At 43.1% G+C, this 17,134-nt stretch overlaps 1 protein-coding gene across 1 annotated transcript in view; it reads right to left on the minus strand.

Moving 5' to 3' along the window:
- Positions 1–1,411: 1,411 nt before the first annotated feature.
- Positions 1,412–17,134, minus strand: part of RIOK2 (RIO kinase 2) — a 31,358-nt gene continuing 15,635 nt past the window's right edge. Inside the window, exons 6-10 of the mRNA XM_066603022.1 lie at positions 14,030–14,221; positions 13,513–13,605; positions 7,194–7,691; positions 5,419–5,515; positions 1,412–1,682 (exon numbers count right to left, since the gene is read on the minus strand). Coding sequence (XP_066459119.1) covers positions 1,521–1,682; positions 5,419–5,515; positions 7,194–7,691; positions 13,513–13,605; positions 14,030–14,221 — 1,042 coding nt within the window. The 3' untranslated portion in view covers positions 1,412–1,520. The remainder of the gene's footprint in view (positions 1,683–5,418; positions 5,516–7,193; positions 7,692–13,512; positions 13,606–14,029; positions 14,222–17,134) is intronic.

The raw sequence follows: 17,134 nt of genomic DNA on the forward strand, positions 1-17,134 counted from the left end.
GCTTGAAACAAGTAGAAACCTATCAGCCTTTCTCTCTAGCAGTTTTCATTAACGGCTGATAAAGTTTTTGTTCAGATCTCGTCCATGGGTGCCTTTTTGGGGGATTGAATAGAAAGGTTAATGATACCCCTGAAAAGGTGCCATGACAAGATGTGAGCAGGTGCCAATTTTAAAAAGGACAATCTCCGTCTATTTGCCCTCCTATATGATGTCCATTGGCTTATGGACATCATAGCGAAGGACTGCCACTAGAGATGAGCGAACGTACTCGTTTAGGGCGTTTTTGCATTGGAGCACCGCTGTTTCCGAGTAACTGACTACTCGGACGAAAAGATTCGGGGGGGGGGGGGGGGGGGAGAGCTCTCTCTCTCTTTCACTCCGACCCCACTCCCCTCTTTCACACCCCCCCCCCCCGCTCACCCACGGCGCCCCCCGAATCTTTTTGCCCGAGTAGTCGGTTACTCGGAAAAAGCGCTGCTCGAGTGCAAAAACGCCCTAAATGAGCACGTTCGCTCATCTCTAACTGCCACATTAAAGGGCTTAATATGACCATATAATACCATTATTTTTTTTAAAATAAAAATTAGATTAAATTCTAGTGGTCACTGGAGACCCCAGAGATTGGACTCTCACCAAACTCTTTGGGTATTACAGAACCAGTTGAGCAGTCCCATAGTGCAGCAGGGCACATGCTTGACCACGTTCCATTCAAACTTCCCCTGGCTACATGAACTGGAATCCTCACAATCCATCAAGCATTTATCACCCAAATCAGTCGCTATATGTATGACTAGTAATTATTAGGAAATTATAGTACAAGTTTTTCTGGGGGCGCAATGCACCACACAGCTCTGCTATATGCACGCCACACTCACAGCACTGCTAGATATATTGTTCATCACATACAACAGGGATCAGAAGCAGCACAGCACTGGAGATGAAGGATCTGTGATGACGTCACCAATATGCTCCACCCCTGATCACACAACAGTGACGCTTCTCCCGAGTGAATGACTTACATGCTTCGCTCCTGATCACATGACAGGGGGTGGTGTATGCACGTCACTCACAAACCCACTCACGCACGCACGGGCTGTCGTTAGTAAATGTCTGAAACTGGACTATCACTTTAATCAACAGTAAGGTGACTACAACTGTTCCCTTTAACGAAAGGATGAAATGTGCCGTGCACAGAGTTGGAGGGAGGTTCACTGTTGGGACAAATGCCTGTGAATAGCCTTAAAAACAAACTGTACTGTACTGAAGCAGCATTTTTCATCCACATATGTCTTGTAGATCATTAGTCACAATTCTCTGGCCATTGCTTTGGAGCAGTTGTTACATTTGGAACGGTCTAAGCTATAAAATCTTGGTATGACTCTATGTGAAAGCAATGCATAAAAACAGGAAATTCAGGTTTAAGAGAAATATTCATTAACGTTAAGCGTTAAAAACCTCATATTAATGTTTTATTATTTAAGCAACTGCATCGCTCTAAACTGTAAACTAGCCGAGGAGCTCTACCCCCAGAAGCTGGCGGCATCCATGCTGCACTTAATATCGAACATGTTCTCTCGGCGTTGCTGGGTGCACACATTTGCTTCCCCCCTTTGTAGTCGTCTTCTGAGGGCAGACTTCTGCTGCTTCGTCAGCTGCCTCTTCACCTTCTGCTTCACCAGTTCCTTTTAAAGAGCAAAGACAACAAATCAGAGAAAGCGGAGACAGCTGCAAACGTACAATCTGATGAGCCATTCCACAAAAAGCATTACTTCTGTCAGCTTTGTTACTTTACACAGTTATTTGGGTTATTGCAGCCCTTCTTCCATAACAGCAATAACCCCCGAGATCTGTTCTTCTATACAAAAGTTCAGAAGTTTGACACTAAGGTTCAATGGCTCAGTTCTGATGGCTAAAAGTTAGTTAATAATTGCTCTACAGTTCTTGGATTACGCTCTATTATTCGTATAGCAGATGGGTTACCAGTACTCGCTGTAATGAATCCATTTTTATGAAATAATGCGGCTTTTGTTGCTTGGAAAGCCGAGGAAGATTAGTGTGGAGCAGTAAACAGCGGAGACCTGGAACATGGGCTCATTCCCTCCTACACTTGATAATGTTCTGAGAACATGGTGAATTATGGATTCCCAATGGAGCCCATGATATAATGCCTTCCATCATGCAGGCCAGATGCAGGAGCATCCTGGCAACCATTCATGTTGCTGGGTGGCCACACACTGAGTTTTACATGATGATCTAGTTAAGATATTGTTATTATTTTTAAGCCGAAGACACGAGAATAGAGAAATCTTGTAACAGATAAAACTCACTTAGCAAAAAGAACAAAAAAGGGAGAAAAAAAAACCAGAACACAGATGAAGAAAAAAAAAAAAAAAAAAAGACCGTCAAACACGCTGGAGATAAATTCACAAAGCTAAAGTGTGTGCCAAAGCAATGTTGAACTTCCAGAACTCCATTCACCAAAAAAGGTAACTTTTACTAATGCATTAAAAAGTCACTGCTTTTTATTACCAACCAGTTGTGATAAAAATATATGATGGCAGCAAGACAAAAAAATAACAGGCAGGAGACACAGAACTGTCTCCCATTGCAGTGTCTGGTAACCGGAGAACTCCTTCAAAGTGTCATTATGCAAAACTAATAAAACATAGAAGAAAAACTAAATAAATTTACTGTGAACGTATCAACCCAGTGAATAACGTTGTCATGTTATTTACATTGCACAATAAATTTAAAAAGGGTCAAAAAAAAAAAAAGTAGATTTGCTGCTTTTTTGCCCCATCCACTTCTGTGCCCCACCCCAAAATAACACATATTAAAAAAAAAACTTTGTAAAATTGTGCCAAAGCTGAAATTCTCAAATAGCTAAGTTAACAAATAAAAAAATAATTATGGTCAAATGCACACAGGTGGAAAATGTGCAGCGAGACTTCCTGCAGAATTTCCGCCCATGCCCGCTGCCAAAGGATTTCATTAGATAATGCAATCCTATGCAGACAGCTGCGATTTGACCATGTGAAAACTTGCGTGGTAAACAAAGCAGCATGTCCCATTTCTGTGCGGGCCTCGCAGAGAAACGTCACTGGTGACATGCCAGCTCTAGTCTGCGCATACGCGGCTGTGCGACAGCCGTCGCAGAGCGAGATGCTGGGAGGAGGTGAGCTGCGGATCAGGGCTCGCATCCTGCTGTAAGAATTCTCGTAGCGGGATCCGACCCGGCTGTCTGCAGGTGGCCTATGGCTCTTGGAATGCGGCAATGAAATAAAAACAAAAAAGGAAAAGAAAAAAAATAATCCTCATCACTACAGGGTCATCAACACCCAAAGTAGGCTGGCCACTAAGGGGTAAAGGAACTTAAAATTCAATGCTGTATATTCATTACCATATACCGTCGGGCACCTGCACAATCACTTGCTGGTACGAAACCAACTTTACTGGTAAAAACGGCCAAAATAATCTCCAACATGAATTTAGAATCATTCTGGGCAAGAGTTATGTCAAACTTACCGGCGCCACCTTGTGGCCATTTATTGTTAGATTTGTTTATTCTAAAAGGCCACACCATCCACCTCTGATGGTGCAGCTCACAGAGCATATTCACACTACCATTACAATATCTGTGTCATAGATGTAAGGATGCTGTGTTGTCAGCTGGCCAGTCGTGGGCGCAAAAGGTATAAGCAAGGAAGGGCCGAACAGAAATCAGCAGCAGCTTGTCAGAAGCCAACAACACTAGAAATTATACGCTTTTTGGAATAATTCACTACTGAGGAAGAGAGTCCTGGTATAAGTAAAATTGTTGTGGGGTCCCACAGAACGGGACGTTAAGCTGCCAGCATAGAAACGTGATGAAAAAGTCAGGTCCTCGTTTTTTTCCCCTTCAGTTACACCAAAGGTTCAGAAAGACAGATGTATAATATTGCGCATATAGATTTTGGGTCCACGTAAAAGTGAATACTGTGGATTAGCAGCCCAAGTCTCCCCTGCTCTTCACGCCGGCTAGAAGTCTCCTGGCCGCTCCACTACGAGACATACTAGGATTAAAGGGTTCTGACAAAAGTTGTGTAAAGCTAAAACAACTTTATTTTAACATCACCGGCATGCAGACTTCTCGACACACCAGTACTCAGCATATAGCGTTTGGGAGATATCCGTAATGGACCATCAATTAGTCCATCTGCTGGTGGCCGGGAGAGAGGTCCAGTGTGGGCAACTTAATCTGGCATGGAGGTTATGGCAGCATTAAAATAGAAACCATGCGGGACCTCTACAAATGGGTTTCTTTCAGGCCTCTGAAAATGCAATACAGCAATATGCAATACACAGGGGCCAAAAAAAAAAAGACACAAAGCTCTGGTCAAATCTTTATGGGTATCTAAGTCATGGAGACTCCTGCTCTTAAACAACTAGCGAGCCACAAGTTATGGTGGAAGATAAGATCATTGGAGGGTATAGAAGGGAATGGGGGGCACAATTAATGCAATTGGGGTATATCGGACTTGTCTTTAGAAGGGTAAAAATCAAGCTTCCCGCTTGGACAATGGAGCATTGCAACAGTTTGCCAACTTCTAGACAGATCATGAACGCCCTCATGTCAGATGCAAATGACAGAAAGGTGGGATCACTAAAAAATAAATAAATAAAATATATATTCATTCGCTAATTCAATCTCTTATCGTTTGTTGTTCAGTTTTTGCATGCATAAAAACTGAACAACAATCAGCCCTTGTAGACAGGCAGTTGCCAGTTTGCTGTGAATGGATATGGGCTGGAACGATTCCTGGCACCAGAACGTTCATCGTTTGGATGACCTATCGGGCATCTGCACCTGACAGGGTACCCTGTGTAAAAGGGCCCTTAGTGATTACATGGTTCACAACAGTAGCCCCCCAACTAACCCAATACTTATCATGTGGACCCTTTAACAGCATCCCAGAACTGTTGCAGTACAGAGGTGCATGCAGAGCAAGTGTGGTAACCTCTGCTCCAAAGGACGATCTAATTGATCAGTACAATGGGAAACCACGCGTTTCACCCTAGTTTCCCTTTAATTCCTGGCTAGCATTGAGATGTCTTGAACAAACAGCACCATTTGAAATTTGTTGCTTTGTGTTACTCTACATCTCAGCACAGAACAGAAAACATATGAAAAACACTCTTACTTCCAGAGCCAGGAGAAAGTCATAAAAGTTTTGTTGTGCGATTAATATGATTTATGTCTCATGTACACCGGCTGGATTCCCTCTATTTAGATATTTCGGGAATATGGACGATGTAGGAGGCTTCTTGTGAAGACACATAAATCTATAAGCTAGAAATGAACCTGTCATGGCCTGCTGTCTGCAGTGTTTCAGGAAATCTCAGTGATTATGAAAATCTGTGCAAGAAGTAGTCACTGACCGGTGGGATGGTGGAGCAGCTGCCAACTGTACCCACAGACGTCGTACTTGTGGTTCTTGTGCGGTGCCGATTAATATGTTCTAAACTGTCCTCGTCTCTACAAAACAAAGACAAAGTTATGTAATCAGTGCGAGCCTGTGAGCAAACTATTAACTCCTTGCCTAACTCTGGAGCATTCCCTTACCACAACCATACACATTACATATGGAGAGGCCGAACCAGTGGATCACCTAATGTGCATGACTGACTCATGTCTTCCCGGATGGCAGGGCATTGGGGGAAAATAAGGATCAGGTGGTGCGATTTCAAATACCAATCCTTTTGTTCTCAATAGATAAGAGGTGTCTTGCTTTTGCCCCTCTTAAATCAGATAACATGCATGATTCGTCAAGCTGCGGGGAGAGGGGTGAGATAGCATCGCCCCAATGTGTGTTTGGCCAGCAGCTATCTAAATGTATGGGCAGCTGAAAGGGGTTGCCCCACAAAAAGAGGTCATTCACCATCATAGGATAGCAGATAACTATGTGAATGGTGAGGTAGTTTATTTCTTTCTTTCAGGGACCTTCAGGACCCCCATTCTTGTGATCAGTAGAGATCCAAGCATTCAGCCCATTACTGATCACATAGTTATTCCCATCCTGTGTATAAGTGATAGCTACTTTTCATGGGACAACCCATTTACAAATCAAGAGGATCTGTACTTCCTCATGAAATATCAATGCTGGAGCATTTCTTAGAGCGATGCATTATGCTATTCCAGTTATTCACCTGGGTGCTACTGTTCTCCATGGCAGTAGGGTTTGACCCCACACAGTCTGATATTGTCAGCACTAAGTGAACTGAACCAGCGTACAGGGGAAAGGTTAATGCTCAATTATCAATTTACTTAATTATGCCCAGGAGGAGCAGCAGAGGAATGGCATATAGTAGAGTTCTGCAGTTCAGGCATTTCCACTTTCAAAAAAATTATACATTTTGCGTCAATAGGGCTGTGTGAGGGCTCTATTTTTTTTTGTAGGTTTTGTACTTTTTATTGGTACCATTTTGGGGTAACTCATGGAACTGGGGTGACAAAAAAAATTATATAATATTAATATTCCATATTTTTTCTGATAGTGTGGGATTAATAATGTAATAATTTAATTGAACCTTTACAAATCAACAATACCAAATTTGTACATTTTTTATTTATGTTTTTGATGCGACAAGTGAGAATTTTTAAGCTTTAATTCTAGTTAAAAAAAAAAAATGTTTATTTATTTTCAGTCCCCATAGGGCACTTGACCTTGTGATCATTTGATCGCTTATACAGTATAATGCAATACAATGGTATTGCATTATATTGTATTAGAACCATAGAGAAAAAGCATAGACCGCACATCCACAGATGATACACTGATCTATTGCTTCTCAGCATTATTGTAAACATGACCATGAGTTTCTTAGTTACAGTTTGACCTTTACAACATAGCATTACCAATTTTTAGATTTTCAATTTATTTTTTGATGCGCCAAGTTTTTTTTTTTTTTTTAAATGCAATATTTTACTTTTGTAAAAAGTTTTAATATATGTATTTTTCATTATAAACGAGAGGGGGTTTTCTAAGGCTACCGGTATAATACTGATGGCCTATCCACAGATCAGAGCTTCAATGTTTGATCAGTGGGGGTGCAATTTCTACAAACACTCAGTATGGAGGAATTCACTGTAATGAGGCCAGGAGTCTGGGAATTCCATTCTTGAAGCATCTTGTAAAGGCTTAGCAATTCCTTACCTGAATGGTCTGTATTCTTTGTTCACCCCACAAAGAGCCAATAAGTCAGGACATTCATCTTCATAATCCTCAAGCTCATCACGGTCTTGCCTTCCAACATTGTCATCTAAGCTTAGCTTTTCATTTCCTAGTTTGTCATTTTCGCCATCAGCAGCTACGGAGGTTTCAGAGGTTCTCTTATTCTTTTCATCAGTCGTTCCTTCTAGCTCAGCTAAAGCTTTATTAAATTCTGTCATGTCCAAGTTTGGTCCACAATTGTCATCGCGGTGTCTGGTCTCGGAGTCTTCAAGAGAAGATCCGTCTGTGGTTTCTGATACTCTTGTCTCATCTTTCCCACAGTTTGGGGGTTCCTCCTCTCCATGAGCTGGGGTACAGACTGTGTCAGCATCTTCCTCCTCAGCATCATCCGGACCAGCGGGCTGTAAGAGCTCATCATCCTCTTGCATTTCTTTGGTGTAACCACTAACTGCAATTTCAACATCAAGGGAGCACTCTTTCCTTAAAAGAAAGCATAGTAGACATGTCAAGAGCCAAGATCTAAACTCAGAGCCAAGATGTCTATCCACCACTTTAGAGTACCTGTGAGCCCCCCTAAGCTACGTAATGGGGCTTAAAAGGTGAGGGAACGGGGAATTCAAGGAGCTGCTTTTTATACTCACCCGGTCTCCCGTTCCAGCGCTGTGGCGCCTGGAAGAAATGTGCATGCGCATACAGAGTTGAGCTACTCTTTTCAGATGGCCCTCTGCGCATGCTCTCCTGTAGAGATCGAGGAGTGTGTGTGAACATAGCCTTCTTTAAAGAGTCACGTTGTGTGTGAGCAGATTTCTCAGGGGAACAGCACTTGGCACTGGAACGGGGGGCCCCAAAGTACCGGCAGGTTCCCTTTAAATGCTACATATACGTGATTGTAGTGAAGCAGGATGTAGTAATAGTATGTTGTGATGTGAACTAGGTGCAAACAGTAATTTGTAGCTATACTGCTTACTCTGCAGGTGATCATTGATCTCCACAAGTAACGTACCAGCAGACACACAAAGATCAATATACACTAGTTGTCCATGAATTAAAAGAGGCTGTCCAGGACCGATTTAGGCCTGTTAAAACAAAAGCAAGGGGATTTACCCATCCTGTGCCCTTTTGATTGAGTGTTGCAGTCCTGCGACCCTCTGAGTGTTTAGGAATGGATACCACCTGACCGCTGTAGCCGTTGGGTGCTGTTCTACTGGCACCACCACTCTGCCGCTTAGAGCCATGATGCCAGGAGAATGCCAACTGATGGCTCTGGTCAGGTAGCAACCGTTCCACTAAAAAGACTTGGAGAACTCGCAGGGTTGTAGTGCTGGAACATTTTGGTGGAGCATGGGCAATTTTTCGCTGCTTTTATTATTTTAACTATTCAATAACTTCTTAAATGTCGGTTAAATGTCAGATTTTTTGAATGTATTGGTCTAAGCAACTAGACCCTAGCCCAGTGGTGGCGAACCTATGGCACATGTGCCAGAGGTGACAAGCAGAGTCCGCACTACTGGCACACGCCGCCATCAGCCACTCCCCACTTGTGAATACTTGCAGGGGCCGCACCTCCCCTGCCGGCACTGATCCCAGCACACACTGTGACGTCAGTGTGCAGCCGGGATCGGACAGCTCTGGTGTATTATGTCGCCACCAGAAGTCAGGGGTGACGACATAATACACCAGTCAGACAAGTGGTTCACGCCCCCAGCTTCTGATTGGCTGGGGGCGGAGAACTACGGCGCGCCTGAGAGCTGTGGGCCCAAGACTGGGAGCGCTGGCACAGGTAGCGCAGGGCCTGGCCAGCGGCCCCAGCATAGAGGACAGTGGTGAGGCAGGGAGCGCCAGTGCAGAGGACAGCGCCGACCCTGGGAGCTGCAGAGGCTGAGGAGAGCGCATTACAACTGAGGTGAGTGAGTAGAGGAGGGGAGGCCGCTATGGAATGGTGCCATTGCGCTGGGGGCCACTGGGGGATGGCGCTATTGCGCTGGGGGCCGCTGGGGTGGGGTCACTATTATCGCTGGGGTATGGTTACATGTGGCAGAAATGGGCAGGGCTGTTTCAAAATAGACAGTGTACAGATTTTGACTTGTTTGGGTGCGGAAAAAGCTGCAGAATTCGCGACAGAAAGATCCAAAAAGCAGTCAAAAAAGATCCAGAAAGCAGTCAAAATCTGCACGTTGTCGATTTTGAAACAGTCCTGTCCATTTTAGAACGAGGGGAGTAAAATCATACGTTGTGATAAGCCCCGCCCCCTGACGTGTTGGCACTTTGCGATAAATAAGTGGATTTTGGATTGCAGTTTGGGCACTCTGTCTCTAAAAGGTTTGCCAGCATTGCCCTAGGCAATCAATGAAATGAAAATGCCGAGTTCTGCGCCTGCTCGTCTAACAGGGGAGTAATGTATGGACAAACAGGCACAAACAATGCTCTGAGCAAAGTCAGAAGAGACAAACATACTCAGTGCTCAAAAGAGAACTTCTGCATCTATTTTAGCAATTGGTGGTGGTCTCAGCACCCGAATCCCCAACTATCAAAACTTTTTGACATGTCAGAAATTCTCTAAAAGTTTAGTCACACTTTAACCCTTTCCAATCCATTTATTTTTTCTTATCCATTCTCCCCAGCTCCAAATAAATTGGAGCTGGGGAGAATGGATGAGAAAAAATAAATTTTACCTGCACCCTCCTGAACTGACAGAGTTCAGGAGGGTGCAGGTGCTCACTGCACCGTGGGGGGGACTTGTTTACCAGTCCGGCGTCTTCTGCATTCTCCCTTCTGCCTCCCGGCTTGGCGATCATGTGACCGCTGGGGTCATGTGGCACCCGGCGGTCACATGATCGCCGGGCCGGGAGGCAGAAGGAGAATGCGGAAGACGCCGGACAGGTAAACGGGTCCCCCCACGGCGCAGGCTCCCAGCTTGGCGTGCATGTGACTGCTGGGGGTCAGCTAACACCGGCGGTCACATGATCGCCGTCCAGAATCTCTGTGCATTACATAGCTCTAATTGAGCGCTATGTAATGTGTAAAGGAGAAGGCAGAAAGGGTTAAAAACCCTTTCTGCCTTCTCTTTGGGGGTCCTTGATGAGGATCAGTGCAGGAGTGTATCTGCACCCGATGTGTCTGATGATCGGGTGCAGAGGCACTCCTGCACTGCAGTGTCAGGCCTGTGCCGACATCGGAGCTGTGGAGGGAAATGATGTCGGGGCAGGCCCAACATTGGATTGGAAAGGGTTAAGGCTCTGCTCACAGTTGTGCTAGCCTTCAGTTTGGCTTTAGGGAAGTTTTTGAAGCAAGGAACAGTGCAGTCTGTAGCTCTACTCTTGCCGTAAAAAAATATTGGAACCCAGACAGACCCAATTAAAAATTATAAACCTGACAATAGTGTGAAGCATTGCTACACTGCCCATACATCTAAAGGGATAAGTGGGTATAACTATCTGGTATGGGTTATCTTCAATGAGGGTATCAGCAGCACAAATATTATACCTTTGCTACAATGTATCAGTCCAAGCTGTTTAGCTCGCAGAGCATTGTCCAGACTGAATACAACTGTTTCCACTTCTCAGTTGAGAGCAGGACTTGGTATATACAGGTTCGGAAACACAAAATAAAAAAAAGAATTTTCTCATTCAACGGCAGTAAACTATGACTGTAAAAAAAGGTGAGGAAAGTTTATTCGACATAAAAGGGGCATTTCGGTAAGAAGTTATTATATATTCACTAGTCTACGGACTGGTCAAATTGGGCTCTGGTGTCACCCATTTGAAGAGAGCGGCATGTGAGCATTGCGTTTAGAGGTCGTGACAGTTCGACCTGAGGACTCTGCACCACGCTGATATCAATTGGGGGAGTGCCGCCTGTGTTTTAGCTGGCTGCTCCATTCCAAGTCTATGGGACTGACAAATGTAGCCAAGCACTGCCATCTCTATACACTCTGGATGGAACAGCAATCTGCATGATTGGCTGCTGCTCTATTCCAGGGAAAGACATGAAACCCCCATTCTGGTGATCGGTGGGTGTCACTAGCAGTCAAAACTCTAGCAGTTATTACGTAACCAGTAGATAGGTGATAATCTATAGGAATACCCTTTCAAGCTTTAATACATAAAAGGGGAAAAAAACCCTTTGAGGAAATCCTTCAGGGAAAATAAAGAACACCGCAGATACATGAGAACAGTGTATGACATAATAACTTGTACTGCCATAACTTCATGGGAATCGGAGTATACAATTCATGTGAGAACTGAAACTTCCTTGGCAAAGAAACATCAATTGTTTCTTAAGTTCCCATAACCCAATCTTCAGTGAAAAGAAAATTGTATATAATAATGCGTCCAATGGACAAGAATTGGAGGGAAGAAAATGCACCTGAATTAGGTTAGAAATGTTGTTTCAATGTGGCCAAGCTGAACCCCCTGCATGTCAGATATGTCAGGTTTAGAGGGGAATTTACATATCCTGGAATATTTTTCTCTAACTGACTTGACAGGGAAAGCAGCCAGATGATCACTTAATACAGTCACACACATTTGAGCCAAATTTCAAGGATGTCAATTAACTTGAGTATGTGGAGTGTGGGAGGAAAACCACATGAACGATGGGAATGGCGAGAGCAGAAAAGTGCTATGCAGATGTCAGTGGAGATTTTTCTTTTTTCCCTCCATATCCTCAGAATTCATTAAATGGGCATTCCTAATAATCTATGGCATGTGCACAGAGTATCCCAGAAATGCTTCTTAGGATCCGCACCTATCGAGACAATGTGACCCCATTTTGCAGATTCAGGCTAGCCACGCTCTCCCAGGTAAGCAATGGCTGCAGGGTTCTATAGGAATTACTTGTAGAGCCGAGCAAACAGCGTTATCGGTCCTTTCTATAGGAAAATTGGTTGGGGGGGTGGGGGTCTCAGGAACCCCCTCTCTCAAGAGAAAGTCGCAGGGATCAGGCACTCGCCTTCTATGGATATACAGGTGACAATACCCATGTTAAAAAGGGATTGGCCTTTAAATTTAGGAGGAAAAAGGTTTTCATGGCAGCTATAATGTGGAGTTTTGAAGTAGGAGTCCAAGTCAGATTTACATGACGTTAACAGAAGTGTAACGCAATCACACAGGCAACCAATGTTTGCAAAACCTGGACGCAAAATCCATCAGAAGCTGTCCTGATTTTCATTGATGCCTTAACACTGCACGGCTAGTCTCACCGGACCAGAAGAGGACCTGCTGAAATGTTTTTCCCACACAGATCATCATTCCATGTGGGACACAAATGCATGTGTGAACAGCCTCAATGAATATAATGATCTGTGCGACGTCTGTTGGACACAAGAACAGCATACAGACATGTCAAACACGCATGTGAATAAGCCCCAAGCCTAATGTTATCATTATACTGCAGGAAGCTTATTAATTATTATACATGAGCCATTTATGAAGTAGTCAGAGTCAAAGCTGGAGTCTGAATGTGGAAAGAGAGCAGTCGGAAATTTGACTCCACAGCCCTGACTAAAGAGAACAATTGAACATTTGTAGTGTGGTTTGCATAGCTACAGCGCCACCTATTGTCAAGGTTACACAATGTATTTTTCCATAAATGGCTGAAGTGGGCGTTCTGAGAATTTCACTTTATTCGCGAGGAGAATGCCCTCCAAGCAAAGAAATTTCAAATTTGTTAACCCTGTATATAAATCAGCTAGTGTTACCCTAGTTATTTTTTCTATTAGAAAATCAAAGCCCCTTTCTCCTCAAATGGTCATGTGATCTCAATTCCGATCAGCCCAGATTTACTTGTGATTGTGTGTCCTCAACCTAGCCAGTTTTGCAGTGAGCATAATCCCAGTGATGGACTCTACCATGCTTGCCACAGTTACTGATGATCACATAGCTCCTGTTACACAGGTATAATAGAGATCAACACAGCTCATCCTCCTGACTGTATACCTATGGTCTGTAGCTTATATTTAGGGGAATATAAATTACAGAAGTTAATGGCAGGGTCCTCTCAGCCGGCAGAGATGGCACTGCCTGCAGCATCATGGTAGGGTTAACAGAGCAACCTCTGCATTAAGATGGTGCCTTTTAGGTAGGCTGCACTGTACTATACATAGGGAGACCTCTAGAATGAGGTGAAGGGTGCAGTCATTGAAATGTGTTTTCACCAGAGTGGCCCCTAAAATCCCTGGCATGCACCAACAGCCATAGGAACTCGAGCTGGTACCACTTGTACTATAATGTGGTGGGTGCTGTTTTTAAAGAGTTACGACAGAACAAGGCCACGAGACATTACTAAATAAGGCATCACTTACTGGATGTCACGGAAGGTAGGGAAAAGTTCGCTCTCATAGTTGAAGCGTTTCAAGAAGAAGTTTCGAACACATTTCACATCTCTGTCAAAATACCTAAAGGCGATAAAAACACGTTGAGTGCCGTGACAACCATAAGCCAAGAACAAACATTTGATCCGGTGCCTCATCCATGTTCAGTTCCTCCTCAGATATCAGTGTCCTAGTATCTGGGCTCCGATCACACCAGAGTATCCCACATTAAAATACTGTACTGCATTTACAATCTAAGCCAATAAATCACTTCAACATGTTCTTGGCAGCACTTGGTCAAGTCTTGTCTCTATCAATGTACTAGCAGACAAAGAAAAATGGGCTTATTAGTAGGTAGCTGACGTATGTATGAATAATTCAGCACAGGACATTGCTACCTGAGCCAAGATTGTGCTACATTAATCAATTCAGCTGTGCTGAGGGATGGAGAAGCGATAATTCTACATGATAGTTCTGCTAATAGCCGGGGACCGCGCTTAACACACACCATTCAGCATTTGCATGAGACGTAGACACCATTTGTGGGAAATCAATCATGGTGACGTGATCCTCGTCATCCAGCATTAGATTAAACTCATTGAAGTCACCGTGGATCAGACCGTGATTGGCAAGCTTGAGAATCAGCTCCATTAACTCATTGTACAACGCCGCTGGATCTTCAAGGTGACGGATTTGGCACCTAAAGGTGAGAGAAGGAAGGGTTTAGAGATATTCATATAATATATTGGAATAGTGAGCATATCTCGATATACTTATTTGAAACATGTGTCCGCAACATAAAAGTCCAGCCTAGCCTTTCAGTGCTAGAGTAGCCCGGCGAGCCCCAATGGCCATCACACTTGTCAGATGTTACTCCCCTTAAGGACGCGGCCCTTTTCTTTGTCTTTCTAACCTTTGGACCTTCTAACCCATTTTCGACAATCATACCTCATATTTCCACTGACGCAGCTGAGGGCTTGTTTTTTATTTGTATTCCTCAAAATGCTACCATTTCATGGACCGTAGACATTTTTAAAAGTTTTTCAGTACATTATAAGTGGAGTAAAGTGCAAAGAAGAACTGGAATTTATCCATCTATGGAGGGGTATTGGTTCTACAACATCCGCACTGTAGCAAAAATGACGATAACTTTATTGAGTGGAGTAGAGAATCACAACTGAACCAGATTTAGTTTTTGGTTTTCTTTCCGGTACTACTTTTAACCACTTGCCACCCAAGCCATTTTTGTCTATGTGAACAAGCCAAATTTTTTCAAATCTGGCGTTTCACTGCATGTGGTAATAACTTTGGAATGCTATTACTTAATGCTGAACAGACTCCATTGACTATAATGGGGTCCGTTTACGTTCCGCTCAACTGCCCGGCTTTTAGCAGCGCTTTGTCACTGTGATGGCTGTCAGTCATCACATGCCTGGAGACCATGCTGATTGGTCTACAGCCAAAGCTCTGGGATGTGAGGGTTGGGGGTGGGCTATCTGTAGGAATGTTATAAGCAGTCAATGCAGAGATAGAGAAGGGCTGCTTGCACCACGTTTATAGTCTACGGGCAGTCCTAAAGTGTAAATAAAATATATATATTAGAATATAATTTTCTGTCAGATTTTCTTCTCCCATTGATGTTGCGTGAAGGCTTTTTTTTTGTGGGACGACCTGTGGCCTCTATTGGTACCATTTTGTAATCAATTTTTGATACGATTTTTATTAATTTTCCTGGAAATGGGTAAACAAACAGCACAATTTTAGTGTTCTGTTTTTTTTTCTGATGCCATTTACTGTGCAGGATAAATAATGTGCTATTTTCATAGACTGGTATCACTGCATCCGTAAAAGTCCAAATGTGTTTTTTATTTTATTATAAATATGGTCAGTCTTGCGTTTTTTTTCTTTTTACAAAAATACACTTTCGATCATTTGTTAGCTTATACCATTTACTGCAATACTTTAGTCAGGGAGAGCAGATCGACTGTATTGTCGGTCGAGGCTCATTAATCCCTTAAGGATCACCCCGTTTTTCTTTCTTTCCTCCCTACTTAAAAAAAAAAACCAAAAAAAAACCCAAAACAACTCTTACTTATCCATCAATGTAACTGTCTCAGGGTTTGTTTTTTAAGGGACAAATTGTGTTTTTCAATCGTGGCATGTAATATACCATATAATGTACTGAAACTTTTAAAAAAAATTCTAAAATTGAGTGAGATGGAGAAAAAAAAAAAAATAAAACAAAAAACAAACCAACACCCATGTTGGGGAGCGCGGATTGTCTACCTCCTACGGTGTACACACTACAGCAAAAATTACATGACAATATTATCTGGGTCAGTACGATTACTACAATAAATTTATATAGTTTTTTTTTGCTGCATTACTTTTAAAAAATAAAATATCTAAAAATTAGAGATGAGCGAACGTACTCGGATAGGCACTACTCGTCCGAGTAATGTGCCTTATCCGAGTACCTCCCCGCTCGTGCTGAAAGATTCGGGACGCGCTGCGGAGCGGGGAGCTGCAGGGGAGAGCGGGGAGGAACGGAGGGGAGATCTTTCTCTCCTTCTCTCCCGCCCTCCCCTGCTCCCCGCCGCAACTCACCTGTCAGCAGCGGAGCGCCCCGAATCTTTCAGCACGAGTAGAGCGGTACTCGGATAAGGCACATTACTCGGACGAGTAGTGCCTATCCGAGTATGTTCGCTCATCTCTACTAAAAATCCAAAAAATTTAAAAATTAAATTTTCTGCCGCCATCTTGTGCCAGCCATAACTACTTTTCTGTCGAGATAGTTGTGCAAGGGTTAATTTTTTTCAAGGATGTCATGTATTTTCTACTGGTACTATTTTGGGGGTACATATTACTTTTTGTTTGCTTTTTCATTCCTTTCTTTCTGGCGTGGTTTACTTTACTATTTTTTGACACTGTTCATTGTGCGGGGTAAATAATGCATTACTTTCATAAATCAGACTCTTATGGATTCAGTGATACCAAATATGTATTGCCTTTTTTTTTAAATTAGATTTTATTTACAAATATGGCAAGAAGGGGGGGTGGGGGGGGTTAACGTACTACTTTTTATTATAATTAATAGAAACTTAGTGTTTTACATATTTTTTAGTCCCTATAGAGGACAAGAACTTGATCGTTCCTGCAGTATGATGCAATACCCTAGTATTACATTATATCATGATCTAATATTGCCCCATGTAAAACCACTCTTACTTAGGAGTAAATCTCTTTAAAATCAGACACAGTGATCCATTTCTAATGGCGGCCATACAACCGAGTTGAAAGTAGATTTATGGTTGAACAACTGTTGCAGTTGTCTGAAGAATGATAAAGGCCAGTAAATTAAGACAGGGGAAATTAACTTACAAGTGGGATATAATCTTTCCTTGTTATTAACAAACAAAACACAAAAACCAGTTGTGTTTTATCCTACTATAACTCTAATTCTGTTTGGTGAGCAGCATTTACCGTGCCATGGCATTGGTCTGCAGTAACACAACCACTCATCAAGGGCTTGGCACAGCCACCCATCAACTATTCTGGCTAACCTTGGGACAAGTCACTTGATCTGAACGGCTTGATTCAAGGTTTGCTTTCT

The sequence above is a fragment of the Eleutherodactylus coqui genome, chromosome 5, assembly GCF_035609145.1.
Source record: "Eleutherodactylus coqui strain aEleCoq1 chromosome 5, aEleCoq1.hap1, whole genome shotgun sequence".
Lineage (NCBI taxonomy): Eukaryota > Metazoa > Chordata > Amphibia > Anura > Eleutherodactylidae > Eleutherodactylus > Eleutherodactylus coqui.